The following is a 15,153-nucleotide window of genomic DNA, read 5'->3' as shown; positions in this document are numbered from 1 at the left end:
CGCTTGAACCTGCGGACTTCGACGTCATGTGGTTCAAAATAATAGCCAGTGGTGCCACGAAATTTGTCTGCTGTATCTACAGACCACCAAGCGATACCCAATATAGACGGCTCTTTTTGAACCTGGTTGATTGCATTAACCATCTGCAAATTGACTACCCAAGCGCAGAAATCATCGTCATGGGCGATTTTAACGTTCACAATATCAACTGGCTGCGCTTCTGCAACAAAAACGACGACGAAGGACGAGAAGCTGAGCTATTTGCCACCATATGCGGGCTTACGCAGCTTGTGGAGGAACTTACCAGAATCCCCGATCGAGACGGCGAGTTCGCGAGTCTCCTAGATCTGGTCTTGGCTTCAGACCCTGATTCGTACACTGTATCAGTACATGCCCCCTAGGAACATCGGACCACAAATTGATAACAGTCTCTTGCCAGTTGGAGGTTAAAACGCAGGATCCTCCGATGCCGCGGAAGGTATGGCACTAAAAATCAGCAGAGTGGAACCATCTTCGGGAATTTTATCGCTCATTCCCTTGGAAAGAAGTCTGCTTTAGAACCAATAACATCTCAGAATGTGCAAACCAAATTACAGAAACGATCTTGGCAGGAATGAAAGCTTATATCCCTTTTTCTACTAAATGCGGATGAATCAACAAACAATGATTCAACCTGAATTGCAAAAAGGCAGTAAACACTAAAAACGCAGCATATCGTAAATGGCGTCAACATCCTTCCATCGAAAATCGGAGAAACTTTTAGCCTCCAGAAATAGCTGCAAGCGAATTATTGATCAATGCAAAGAGAGTCACAACAACAGGATCAAAAACAAACTGCTTAAGTGCCCAAATGGAATAAGATCTTTCTGGTCGGTCTCGAAAGCCGTTAGTCAAGGGTTTGCTAAGTCGGCCTTGCCACCCCTAACAGCAGATGATGGTTCTATCGCGGTAACAGCAAGGGAAAAAGCCAACTTACTGGGTAAACTCTTCGCGTCCAATTCTACTCTGCACTCGCAAGGCAAAACACCGCCATATTTGCCAAGGGTGAATTCATCGATGGGAGAAATTTCGTTTCCCCAACGAATTAGAAATAAAATTCCTAAAAGCGTAGACACCAACAAAGCTTCTGGACCCGATGGAATTCCAGCCCTAATACTAAAACGTTGTGCAGACGAATTGACTCCTCCCTTATGTAGACTGTTCACGGCATCGTATAAGCAGGGCCAATTTCCAACAAGCTGAAAAACTGCTCGAGTGCAAGCTGTACCCAAAAAGATGAATGCGACAAATGTGTAGCCTTTAAGACGGGAAATATCAGCTAAGATATATTTGAAGAACATCAAGTCAAAAAAGAAGAAGCATGTAACGAAAAACAAAAACACAAAGAAGCAGAAAGTTGTAACTGACAGCCAACACTACATCAATCTTATATAGCTTTGTCAGAAACCACGTAATGCCAGAAAATGAAGCTTTAACCAAAATTATTTTTTATAGTGATGGTTGCACCTGTCAGAATAGGAATGCATTGCTCTCAAGCGCCCTTTTAAACTTATCACAAAAATGTAAAACAACAATTGAGCAGAAGTACCTTGAAAAGAGGCACACGCAAATGGAATGCGATGCCATGCACTCAAGTATTGAAAGGAAGCTGAAAAAGAAAATTATAAATATCCCTGCTGATTACGTAGAAGTATGTCAATCAGCACATCTTAATCCAAAACCCTATATTGTCGAGTACCTAGACTACAATTTTTTTTTTTAAATTTTGAGAAAATGCAAGTTCTTAATTTAATAAGACCAGGAAGGACTACAGGTGATGCAGCTGTCACTGACATAAGAGCTTTGAGATATAGCCCAGATGGTTCGATCTGGTTTAAAATTCGCCACTTAGAAGAATGGAAACCTTTGCCATGTCGCTTGAATAAAAATAAAACTGTTTCATCGTGTGACGCCCTTCCCCAACTTTTCGATGCACCTATATTAATTCAAAAGCAAAAATTTCAACATTTAATGGATTTAAAACTGTCTTTAAATAAAGACTATTATGCGTTCTACGATAATTTGTCCCACTTATAAAATGTGAATCATTCTATTACTATTATATACTAATCCCAAATTTAGTTATTTTGTTTAGAATCTTTACTGGCATTATTAATAAAAAGTTTTTTAAGTGGTTTCTTTGTTTTTCTAATAAACGAAAATGGCCCAAGTCCAAAATTATAATTTAAAAAGAGAAGGCAAATTGCCTATGTCCATTTAAAAATATAGCTAAAAAAAAATATATACCGTAAATAATAACCTCATTAAAAACACGCAATGTTAAAACATAATCAAATTTTATTTTCTTCTTATTAAAATAACAATTGACAAAGTTTTTAGGCTCTCCTGAAAAACTGTTATTTTGTGAGTTAGGCAATTTGCATCTTAGGACGACGATATGCCAAAGAAAATTTAAACGCACGAATAGCACGCTGATATGAGGATACGCCGATATACCGGGTGACACAATAAAACGGGTAGATAAGATAAACAAATGAAATTTGGTATATCGATAGAATAGTTAGAAGAGCATCTTTTGAGATATTCTATTGTTTTCCACCACTTCCGGTTTAACAGGAAGTGACACTAACTTTCTTATTTTAAATAGGACACTTGGTATATTATTACGTTATATTTGGATAGAAAATAATATTCTAAAAACTATATTTGCTACCTTTTGTTTTATACTCATAGCAAAAATCATTTTTTTACATTTTAAAATAGGGTGCCATGAATGCGTTGAAAGTTTAGTTTTTAATCAAGTTATCACGGAAAAATAGTTTTCATTGCATGTTAGGATTTAAATCTTTTACACGCCTATTTAAAATGTCCAAACCATTAATTTTGACATAGACTTAATTTTTTTAAAAAGCCCAGTATTGGGAACAACCACTTTTCAAATGTGGTTTCTTTTTCCCAATAATTTGATATAATTATTGTTTATATCGGTTGATAAATAAGCCCATAAGAGGCAAAAACTAATTTATAAAAATGAACAAACAGGAAGCAGTGTAATGACACGCCTGCCTATTTTTTTCAACTGACAAACACATCATATTTTGTGAAACGTCATATTACTATTTGAGAACAAAAGAATACATTTTTCAATGCATTATTTTTTTCAGTATCTTAATACGACATATTTTATTTAACGTTTCCTAACGTAACATAGGTACACACAAACGGTAAATAAATAGAAAAAATATGAGGTTTACAAATTATTTTAACATAACATGTTAAAATAATTGTACGACGAAACTACCACCTTCTTGTCTAATAAAAGTACGCATGCGCGGGAATCTAGCGCGCGGCATATCAACTTTTTCTTCATTAGTAAACATGTTAAATATTAGCAAATTTATTTAAATAACAAATAATAATTGCGCTTGACATGATGTCATATATTATGTCAATTGAAAAATAATTGAAGAACGCATCAAAACGCAGCCTATTCAAGAAATCAAGCCTTCTATGCTAGTTTTATTAATTAAATGCGTTTATTTATGTGATTTAGTTTTTTTTCTCGTTATGAGCTTATTTATCAATCGATTTAAAAGATATACATATCAAATTATTGGGAAAAAGAAACCGCATTTAAAAAGTGGTTGTTCCCAATAATGTGCTATTTAAAAAAAATCAGTAAATGCCAAAATCAATGGTTTAGACAGTTTAAATAGGCGTGTAAAAGATAAGTCATAAAATCAAATGAAAATTATTTTTTCGTAATTGCTTGATTAAAAATTAAAACTGTGAACGCATTCATGACACCCTTTATTTTTGTCCCATTTAAAATAAGAAAGTTAGTGTCACTTCCTGTTAAACCGGAAGTGATGGAAAACAATCGAATATGTCAAAAGATGCTCTTATAACTATTCTATCTATATACCAAATTTCATTTGTTTATCTTAAAAAGTAACAAAGTTATTTAGTGTTCTCTTTTTTTGTGTCACCCGGTATATGTCTCAGCTGCCTAGAAGCCCTGATTTTTTAACCCTCTCGACTTTGCCATATGAGGATACATGAAATCAGTTATTTATCAAGACAGAAGCAATACTCGCCATAATCAATATGGAAAAAAGAGCAGAATGCAACAGGATAATTTAGAGACCACAACATATTGTTTAATATCAGGCAGTCTTTCGATGAACGGGTAGCTAAGTGTATAGAAATTAACGGAGACCACCTTCAGCATTTATTGTAAGATAAAAAAAATCATCGCTGTTGATATTACCGTTTTGTTCTTGTCCATATTCTTCTATGTAATCATATTATAATAAATAATATTATTTATTTTGTAATAAATTATTGTATGAAATAATTAAATAAAGTATAATGTCTTTACAAAACACACGACTATGACCACAGATGTAAATAGCTCCGCACCAGATAAATACTCCAATGTTAAATTTGCGGACCCTAAAAGGATGCTGGCCTGAGTGAGCTCTAGCATCCCAAGCCAAAATTCTTAGTCTATGTTACCAAATCGAGCATCCCGGTTCGTTGCGCGCCTCTACGTTACGGCGGGTAATAAAGGATTTGATCTTGTGTATTTAGTTAAATTTATACATGTAGTGTGTAAATTTAACATTTGGGGTATTGACCAAGAGGTTTTTTTACATTTAACGTAGTTTACATTGATACTTGATGAAAGAAACCGCAAAATAGATTATTGATATTATAGAGGGAACTATAGATACATACTTAATGTATATGTATGTCAATTGAATTTATATTTCAATTAAAAGCAGTACGATAATAAGTCCTATAGTTATAATAATAGGATAAATTCAAAGCATCCTAAATTATATTTTTGTTTCATAAAATGTATATCAATGTAGAAATTGTAAATGTTAATTATACAATAGTAATTATATAATAAGCATGATCAGGGAAATACCCAAAACCCGAAATTAGATATTGGGTTTTTCCCACGCTCACATGACTTGCTCTCGACGAATGAGAGCATTCTAAATACCCAAAAACCCAATTGGTCTACGCAATCTAAATGGTCTATTTTTTCCTTCCTAGTTTATAATAACACTAAAAAAATTATTTCGCAGTTGTGTCTTGTTCGGCTACACTTTAAAGTCTTAAATTAAAAATGGATAAAATAAGTGCTAAAAAATGTCCATGTGGAAATATATGTGAATATTTTAATTGTGGCAATTCACGCAGAAATTCTACCGTTAGGATGTTTAGGTTTCCAGTGAAACTTAAGGACATTTGCAATCAATGGATATTAAATTCGGGTAAGTAAAATTATAAGTAAAAGTACAAGTTCGCTTCTTGTGCTATTAATATTTAAACAAATATCTTTTCTAATTCCTAAAAAACAATTGTTTATTTCTATTCTAAAGTATCAAAAAATATCCTTAAATAAAAAACTTTTGTAAAATATCTTTCAATGTGCGCGTGCCCTCTTTTAAAAAATCAAAAACTTTAAAGGAAAAATGTACCTATTTGTTGCTATATTTATGACCAATAATGCAATCAATTTGCAGTTTACCCTAAACTGCAAATTGTAAAAAAGCAGAAACCCAAATCAAGGCTGAAAATTTAGAATTATTTAGATCGTTTCTTAATTTCTATCACAACTAAACAGTTTTCACTATTGTTTTATTTGCCCGTCTATGCTTTATTAACTATTTAGATTTTTTAAAATATTTTAGGAAACGCTAAGTTGGCTGGAGTTCCAGTTGAAAGCTTACGTGGTAAATACATTTGTAGAAACCATTTCAACAATGAGGACTTCCGGACAGAAACCCAAAAATATCTTAAATGTAATGCAGTTCCTCAAAACTATACTGCTTTCTTTAGCAGCCCTTTTGCTTCAGATAGCGAGAAAACTTTAAAGGTGCAGACTCCAAAAAGAAAATATACTGCAGGTGAAAACAATTCAGCTTTTAAAACTAGCCCACTTATCTCTTCTAAGAAACGCCTCAAATTTGAACATGAAAATACATCCGATAAATTTATTAAGAACTTAGTAGAACTACCGGATACTATTACGACACCAAGAAAATTAAAACTAAAAAAAAAAAGTAAAATTTTTAACAAATAAAAATAAAACTTTAAAAAAAAAAAATATATAGATTGCACAAAAAAATTCAAAAATCTAAACTAGCTACCTTTACACCTTTGCCGTTTTTGTCTTTTATGTCCCTGGTAGCAAAAATATTAGTTAATATGCAATTAAGGGGTAAAAGACCTGTAGTTTTGAGTCAAAAGGAAAAAGAGTTCTCCATTTCTTTTTACTATAAGTCTCCATCAGCTTATTATTTTTAAGGAAAAAAGGCTGTATCTACAATTCGTAAATGGATTGCACAAAATAACTTTAAAACTGGAATTGACGATAAAATTTTACATTTTTTAAAGCATAAATCTGCTACAACGACAAAAAATGAAAAAAAAGTTTAGTCGCGTTCGATGAAATAAGCCTTAAAGAAAACTTTAAAGGAATTTAATAGAAAACTCGACTTAATAGAAGGATTTCAAGACTTGGGACCTCTCGGCCGAACTGGGAAAAAGGCCAACCATGCTCTTGTCTTCTCCATTAAGGGTGTATATTCATCTTGGAAATTCCCATTGGCCTACTTTTATTCACATAATTACGTTTCGAAAGAAGATTTAAAAATTATAATAGAATACATTTTAAACACCCTTTATTCAGTTGAGTTTTCACCTCTTGCTATGGTTTGCAATCCGGGCATCAATAATAGGGGCGCTATGAAATTATTAGGCGTTACGAAAGATACACCTTACTTTTATTGTGAAGGCAGAAAAATATTTTCAATTTACGATGTACCTCATCTTTTTAAGAGTATTCGGAATAATATGCTATCAGGAACATTTGTATTATTTAATAAAAAAATTAGTTTTGATATAATTAAGAAAACTTATGAAATTGATAGAGTCTCAATCCGCTAGAGTTCTGCCAAAACTGACTGACAAGCATATTAATCCAAATAAATTTGAAAAGATGTCCTGCAAATTAGCTTTACAAATTTTTTCAAACACAATAGCCGTTAAAACGTGTGTGGAAAAAGGTTTCGTTGATCGGCAAGTAGGCACTAATACTGCAGAATTCCTAGAAAATATAAATAATTTGTTTGATGCTTTAAATAGCAAACAATTATATTCTAAAAATCCTTTTAACTGCGGTACTAATATCGCAGAACTAATTCTGAAAACGACTGATCCGTTTTCAGAATTAGTTCTGAATCACTGGATAAATGCCTTAGAGAAAGGGAAAAATATTTTTAGGTTTTTAATAAAAGAAAGTGATTAGCAAAGTAGTTAGAAAAAGGCCACCTTGTTTTAATGAAATGATTCAATCTGTTAGTGCAATTAAATCTTTATATGAGGGTCAAAAGAAAGAAAATAATCAATTTTTACTGACTAATAGATTAAATCAAGATTTTTTAGAAAACTTTTTTTCTATGGCGCGACAGCGTGGTGGTTGGAATCTCAATCCCACAGCTAGATCTTTTCGGCTGTTTTTTAGAATTAAAAGTACAACAGACTTACTTATGCCGTCAAACATTTCAAATTCCGAGATAAATACAGATAAGCAGTTTATATTGCCCGATCCGGCTAAACAAACCATAACTACAATATCCACTAATAGTCTAGATGACAACAATGAAAATTCCGAAAAGGACGTCAAAATTAAAACTTCAGAACCAGAACAACCCCTTAATCCAAAAGACTCTTTGGAAGATTATGCAAACGTGTACTATGCCGGATATTTAGTTAGAAAAGTTTTAGAAAATTTTAATTGCCCCGATTGTGCCACTTTACTGAAGTGAAATGAATGTCTAACCGAATTCTCTCAGATATTTTTATTAAATAAAAATTACGGTGGACACGAAATAACATATTTAGTTAGCCCAAGCAAAGATGTCACTCTGGTTATCGAAAAATCTATGCGAATTTTTCGAAATGAATTTAATAAAATACAACACCACGAGTTTGTAGGTACTAAAATAAAGAACAAAATTATATCGAAAAATTTAAGATGGTTAGGACCTAATCAGCATAAATGCTACGCCCACAAAATTTTTTTGTTAACAAAACTTGTTCATACTAACTTCTATAAATTTTGTAAGTGGTCTCGGAAAAATGTGAAAAATGTTCAGCAAAAAATTAAAAATTTAAAACATAACTAAATTATATGCTTGATAACAATGACAACTCTATTTTCAAATTATTAAACAATACTAGTATGTATCTTCTAATTTACTATTAATTTATGGTTTTAGCGGTTCTATAATGAATATACCGTGACAGGTTAAAACTCTTATAGGTGACACCAAATTACATGCCTTTGCTGGGGAAATTTAATATAGGTAATAATTTTTCTATGGCAACAAATATATCTATTCTATATTATTTAGTTTTATACTTTATTTTAAATATATATATTGTTATAAAAATATAAATACGTAAATTATTTGTATAGTTTTTGTATTGTTTGGATTGTTATTTTCTAGTTAAGATTCACCATGTTATGTTTATTATTTAGAATCAAATTATACCTAATAAGTCTTTGATTTCAAAAACTTTCTGCAAAATAGTACTATTTAAGTTATAACTAAATTGGAACTGGTTAATATTTCTAGTGCAAGTTATAAACTCGCATTTTTTTATAGATATCGACACATTATCTATATATAGATATTATTTAGCTTTTAAGTTATTTAAGCTCATAATATACACTGTACCTGCAATAAAAGCATTTTTGTCTGTTTTAATGACCAGAAAATTAAAATATATATTATACTTATCTATATACCCCTGTGTATTATTTAAATAAAAGAATCTAGACAGTTTTTACTTTTTTATATTTATTATACTATGGTGAGTAAATCTACATAAGCCCGATAATTATATTAAGTTGATGTACCTAACTATATCACACAGATAAAAAGGATCTCATCATAAAGTAAAACGAGTTTAAACCAAGGCCGCCATGTCTTTGGATATAGCCAAATGAATATTACCTTAGGAAAAACTTACCACATCCTTAGCTTTAGTCTACTACTATTTTGAATTGTTAAGTAAATATGTCCTAATTGTAAGAACAGCAAATTATTTAGTTATTTGGTCTAAGAGAAGAAAAAAAAATAATTTTCTCTCCCCAAGGTCATTATGTTTTTGGTACAAGAGTCTTAATCTTAACTTCAAAACGTGTGATCTTGTCATATGTACATAAATGTACTTGTCTAAAAGACATTTCTTTGACGGAAATAAATGAATGGCTTAAAATCTAAAAATTTAATGGATTCAAGATCATTAAGTTCTTACGTCAAATATTAAATATCTTGTATTAAGAAATTATTTACTTGACCCAAAAATTATTATTTCGGTTTCGGAAGATAACTTTTCGAAATTTCGTAATATAACTCACAAAAAAATATAAAATTTAGTTAAGCCTGTCAGAAAACACTATAATATTAATTATAAAGGTACTTAGACAGCTTCACACAATTTTACATTTTTTTGTGGATTACGACTGTTCACAACCAAATACGTATACGAGTATATAATATCTTTATGGTATTTAAAGCCCCTTTATAATTATGTATTCTTTTATTAAAATGTATCTTATGTTTTCATTTTTCATAAACTGTTTTTGATTTTACTTTTTATATTTTATTCACTTAAATAAGTTTTCGCATTCAATATTAAATAATAATAAATATCGAAGCAAAATTTATAGCGCTTTTTAGGAGGTTTTTTCGAGGATATAAAAAAGAAAAGAAGATAAAATATTAATAACACACTTTTATTTTATATTATGGAAGTCATAAGTTTCACAAAATACATATACTAATATTATATCGTTAATATTTGACGTCAACGCAAAATTAAACTCTCTATCATCAAAAAAAAATTAACACTTATTGCACTAGTCTTATTTTTTAAAATTATTTTATGAAACCAGAAGGTAATAACTATTGTCTAGGCTTATGGTTTCTAAGTTATTTACATTTCCAAAACTCTAATACTTGTAGATAATATCTGCTAACCAGACTAACCACCTATGCATAAATTAATAGAATATCCTGAAAAAATTAACATGATGAATGACAATGAAACATTGAATTTATTCCTTACTATAACGATCACACTGTATATTATACATATATTTTTCGATATAAGAGAAAAAAAATTAAACGTATATTTTTATAAAAAAGGATTTTTTTCACAGTTACATAAATGTTTGCGCCAAGGATTTTTATTTTGTCCTAAAATGGTACGATACTTAGCTCGAAATAATTATCTTATTAAAAGTACATAACCTTTCCTTCAAGATTTTAATTTTAAAGTAAGAAAATTCTCTTCTGCTAAGATTATATTTTTTTCTTTTAGGAAAATTTATAGCGGTTTTCGCGGAGCAGTCCTGAACTTGTCCGGGATTCTTTTCCCGAGTCTTTTCCTGTATTTTTATTGCTTTTAATATGTCCGCATTTTATCATCGGCCAATCGAAACTTAGGAAAACAATCCCGGACTAGTTCAGGACTGCCCTGTGAAAATAGCTATATTAGCTTCTAAAGAATATTTTAACGCAAACGTCCACCATTTTGTTTAAGATACAATAATAATTTACACAAAAGCTTTTAAAAATCAATGCATGCTTATTTAGTTATTTATAAACTAATCTAGGTATACCTATAAGAAAGTAAAAAATGCATTATAGCCCTACTGAGTATTTTAAACCTACACACGCATATATAAATACCGGTATAATTTAAAAAAAGAAATAAAAACCACATATATTTATAATATAAATATACCTTCAAACACAGGCCACAAGTGTTCCAAAGCATTCCGCTTTAAAAAAGAGAAAACTTCACTTACTTCAACTTCAAAATTAATGTTGTCCATGTTGAAAAAACCAAATTCACACACAAAAATGCGATTATACGTCGTGTCATGTCGACAATGCCGCGTCTAACTTGCTAATGACCGGAACGACCAAAGGACAAAGTTCCGACAAAGGGAAAACACCGGGGTTATACCTACGCGACCCAACGCAAAGCACCTGTGACGTTAAAGCAAGAACGTACTCTTTAAACAAGTATCGATAAATTCACAATTTTATTCTTAAAGACAGTTGTCTAATAGCAAGGATTTAATTCGCTAAGATAATTAGAAAATAATGCGAAGAACGTGGATTCTCTTTTGACAAGATAACGTGAGTTTGAACTAAATGTATATCCTTAATTAAAGATAATTAACAGCCAAGATAATATATTTTCTTGTAATAAGAAGTCATTTTTATCTGTGCACTTTTTTCTATGGAAAAGCTGCGATAAGACTACTTTTTTTTCCTAGAAATAGAAATTCTATTGGAAATTAAAAGGTGCACGTCTTAAAAGTTTAGCATATTATAAAAATATTTTACTGCTTCTTCTACTTAAACAATATAACTTGCATGTCCATTAAACTTATTCCCTTTAATTAGGAAATTGTGTTCATTTTTTGAGCATTTGAAACTACTTAAAAAAAACTTACTATATATCTAATTTCGAATTTAAAAGGATTCACAATGTATCTACATTTATCATATTCTATATTCTTAATCAGAACGCTTACACAATAGATTTTTTTAGAATTTGCATATTAATACAAGCGCTTTATATATATTAAAGATTTAGTTTTAAGTTTGGCAACATAGCGACGTCTTTACAGCAAAAATAAGCAAAATATTAAGCGTTTCGACTGGTGCGCCGCCTGTCGCAGAAATTATTGAAGGGCCGAATTCGGCTATGCGAATATTTATCTGGTGCGGAGCTATTTTGTGCTATAACTATGCCACACTATATTTCCACACTATTCATTAATTGATCAAATCTAAAATTGAAGCATTCAAAATTCAGGAACCCTAAAAACGGTTGCTCTCGATTCTACTAAGGTATTCCTTTCTTGAGTAATATTGATTGAAATTTTAAGATTTTTAGGAAAAATCGATATACACTAATAGGCACAAAAAAGTTGTACACGGTTTTATCTAATAGAAGTATCGCCGAGAGCGCCCTCTAGGATTTACACATAAATTAAGATTAAATTCGACTTTCGCAATAAAGGCTATATATTTCAACTTTGAAATTATACAGGGTGATTCAAAAGTAAGCGGCATCCTTTCAGGGGCGTAATTCTTGTATGAAAATAAGGCAAAAAGTTCATATTAATATGGGTCCGAAATTGTTTCCTAAGGGAGCTACGCCCCTTTGAATAGGACCCCTTGAAGACAATTTTTTCTCTATAACTTTAAAACCCTATAGAATTAAATTTTGAAAATTGGTGTACCTACTGTATAAAAATTTCGTTGTGACTAAGATTCTAAATTCAAATTTTTTAAATTTTATTCAGGTGCATCACATGCGGGGGTTGGTAAGAAGGGTAAAACATCCCTTTTTCTTTTACTCTTTAGGTTATTGTGATTTTGTTTGAAAATTATAAAATTTTAGAGTCTTATACGTAAAAAAGGTACTCTTAGTTCAATTCGATAGAGCGTACCATTTACGAGAAAATCGACTTTGAAAATTTTCTGATTGCGTATGTTTAATACATAATAAAATTACTGGATACGCATTTAAAACGAAGTTGGCGGCTGTTTTTTGGTTTTTGGCATTTAAATGACTGATAAATGTCATTGTAAAATACATGTTACTTTGTCAAAGTCAAATTAGTTTCATAGAGTGTTTTACAAATTACTATTTATTATTAATAAGAAGGGCATTGCCTTTGTTGAGTTTGGTACTTTCTGTTTCTAAGTTTAAAAAGCAAACATGGATTTTACGTATCAAGAACAAGCTGATATTCACATTATGTTTGGAAGAGCATTTGGTAATTGTGTTGAAGCAAGACGATTGTATCATGAGGCATTTCCTAATCGACGACGGCCACACCGTACGGTTTTCGCAAGAGTAGATCGTAATTTAAGGGAAACAGGTAAATTCAAAAATTTGAGTAATATCGCATAATATCTACTTAAATTTTGCTTAAGAAACATTTCAAAGACATGAAGTTGTTGGGCGACCAAGAAATGCCAGAACCCTAGCATTAGAAGAACGCGTGCTAGATCGTATTGAAGAAGATCCATCTTTGAGCACTCGCATCATCGCAAATCAAGAAGGGTCCTCTCAGTCAACCGTATGGAGAATTTTGCACGATATGTTCCTCTACCCTTATCATATTCAACGGGTTCAGGCTTTGGAAGAGCGAGATTTCCTTCCTCGTGTACACTTTTGTAATTGGCTAGAAGAAAACCGCGTTGCTTTTGAAAATTTTGAGAAGAAAATTTTATTTACTGACGAGGCCGGCTTCACAAGAAACGGAATTTTCAATTTCCACAACAACCACCTATGGACGGATGAGAATCCCCATGCTACGGTACAGAAGGCACATCAGCAGCAGTTTAGTTTAAATGTGTGGGCGGGAATAATCGATGGGCATTTAAAAGGACCTGTATTTATGCCGCAACGACTTAATGGACAAATTTACACAATTTTTTTACAGAATGAATTACCACAAATATTAGAAAATCTACCACTTCAATTACGAGCACAAATGTGGTTTATGCACGATGGTGCTAATATATAAATAAGGCCTATCAAAACCGCTGGATAGGTCGTGGGGGTCCAGTGCCATGGCCACCACGGTCTCCTGACTGTCAGGTATACAACCAGAGTATACTTTGAAATTGCCTATTTATGGCTTGTCAGACATTGACAAAAGACAACTGATGTTTGAGTAGTTGTAGGTTGGGTTGTTGGTATGACTTGCACTTATGGAGAATAAAGCAAGTAATAAAATAATTATAATGTGTTATTAATCTATCTCATTATTCAAGTGTACCCAATCAAGTGCTCCCCAAATTACAAGTAGAAAATAAATATAAATTAACATGGCGCAGTCCGGTAAAAAGCAAAATTAAATTTGGAGGTTAGGGAAACCGCATGGCCATAACCCCAGTTGGCCCCCAAGTTCGTAATAAAATAAGCTAATATGGGTGACAGCCGAGGTATTTCTCCAATGCGGATGCAAGGGAATGTTGCGGAAAATTGGAGAATATGGCGAAGCAGGTTTGAGAATTACTTAAAGGCTTCAGAAGTCACTAAAAAGTCAGAAGAAGTACAGTGTGCTCAACTTTTACACTATGTGGGCAAAGAAGGATTTAAAATTTTTAGTACCTTCTCATTTGGCCAAGAAGAAAAAGACAAGTTACAGCCTCTGCTCAGCAAATTTGAAATGCATTTCAAACCTAAGGTAAATTTATCCTATGAACGTTTTATATTTTTTACCAGGAGGCAACAGGCAGGGCAAACCCTAGAGCAGTTCATTGTAGCTTTGAAAGAACAGGCACAAAAATGTAAATTTGATGCCTTGGAGGAGGGTCTAATTAAGTGTATGGTTATCTGTGGAGTTCGGAGTAACTAGCTCAGGGAAAAGCTTCTACAGGATGACACTTTAACTTTAGACCAAGTAATCGAGCAGTGCAAAATTTTGGAATTTGCCAAGGAGCAGAGCCGGGAGATGCAGTCTAAAGATACATTCAAGGATATTAATGATATTCATAACAGAGCGAGATTTGAGACAAGACTTCAAAATAAGCAGGGCTCAAGATATGGACAAAAACAAAACCAGAAGCAGGAACAACTTCACCATGGAGCTGGTAGAAGTCTAGGTAAAAAAGTTATTTCATGTACTAAATGTGGTAGAACTCATACTTTAAATAATTGTCCAGCTTATGGCAAATTTTGTTTAAAATGCAAAAAGAAAAATCATTTCTCAGTAGTATGTGAAAATTCCACATCAGTACATGAGGTAACAGAGGAAAACGAGATTAATTCTATAGTAGAAATTAATGAAAGAAATTACACAGATGCATTTTTGTACATTGATGCAATAGAAAGTAGGGAAAATAAAAATAAAAATTGCATGTCAGAAAATGAATGGTTTACAGATCTGTTTGTAAATAATCATAAATTTAAATTAAAAGTTGACACAGGTGCAATGTGTAATGTATTATCTTTAGATCACTTAAAACACTTAGGACTATTTAATATACCAATAAAAACTACAAATTGCAGGCTTAGGTCATA

At 31.8% G+C, this 15,153-nt stretch overlaps 2 protein-coding genes across 2 annotated transcripts in view; one reads left to right on the top strand and one right to left on the bottom strand.

Annotated features, from left to right (window-relative positions):
- LOC126746739 (uncharacterized) overlaps positions 1-15,153 on the bottom strand; it is a 94,824-nt gene that overhangs the window by 74,987 nt on the left and 4,684 nt on the right. The window lies entirely within an intron of this gene.
- LOC126746741 (uncharacterized) lies at positions 5,126-8,623 on the top strand. Its single transcript, XM_050455072.1, has 3 exons — positions 5,126-5,288; positions 5,709-5,924; positions 8,301-8,623. Exons 1-3 carry the CDS (start codon positions 5,141-5,143, stop codon positions 8,309-8,311), a joined length of 375 nt encoding a protein of 124 aa, XP_050311029.1. The 5' UTR covers positions 5,126-5,140; the 3' UTR covers positions 8,312-8,623.

Source organism: Anthonomus grandis, chromosome 18, assembly GCF_022605725.1.
Source record: "Anthonomus grandis grandis chromosome 18, icAntGran1.3, whole genome shotgun sequence".
NCBI lineage: Eukaryota > Metazoa > Arthropoda > Insecta > Coleoptera > Curculionidae > Anthonomus > Anthonomus grandis.
The sequence above is the reverse complement of the archived record's forward strand: the minus strand, read 5'-3'. Positions and strand labels throughout refer to the sequence as shown.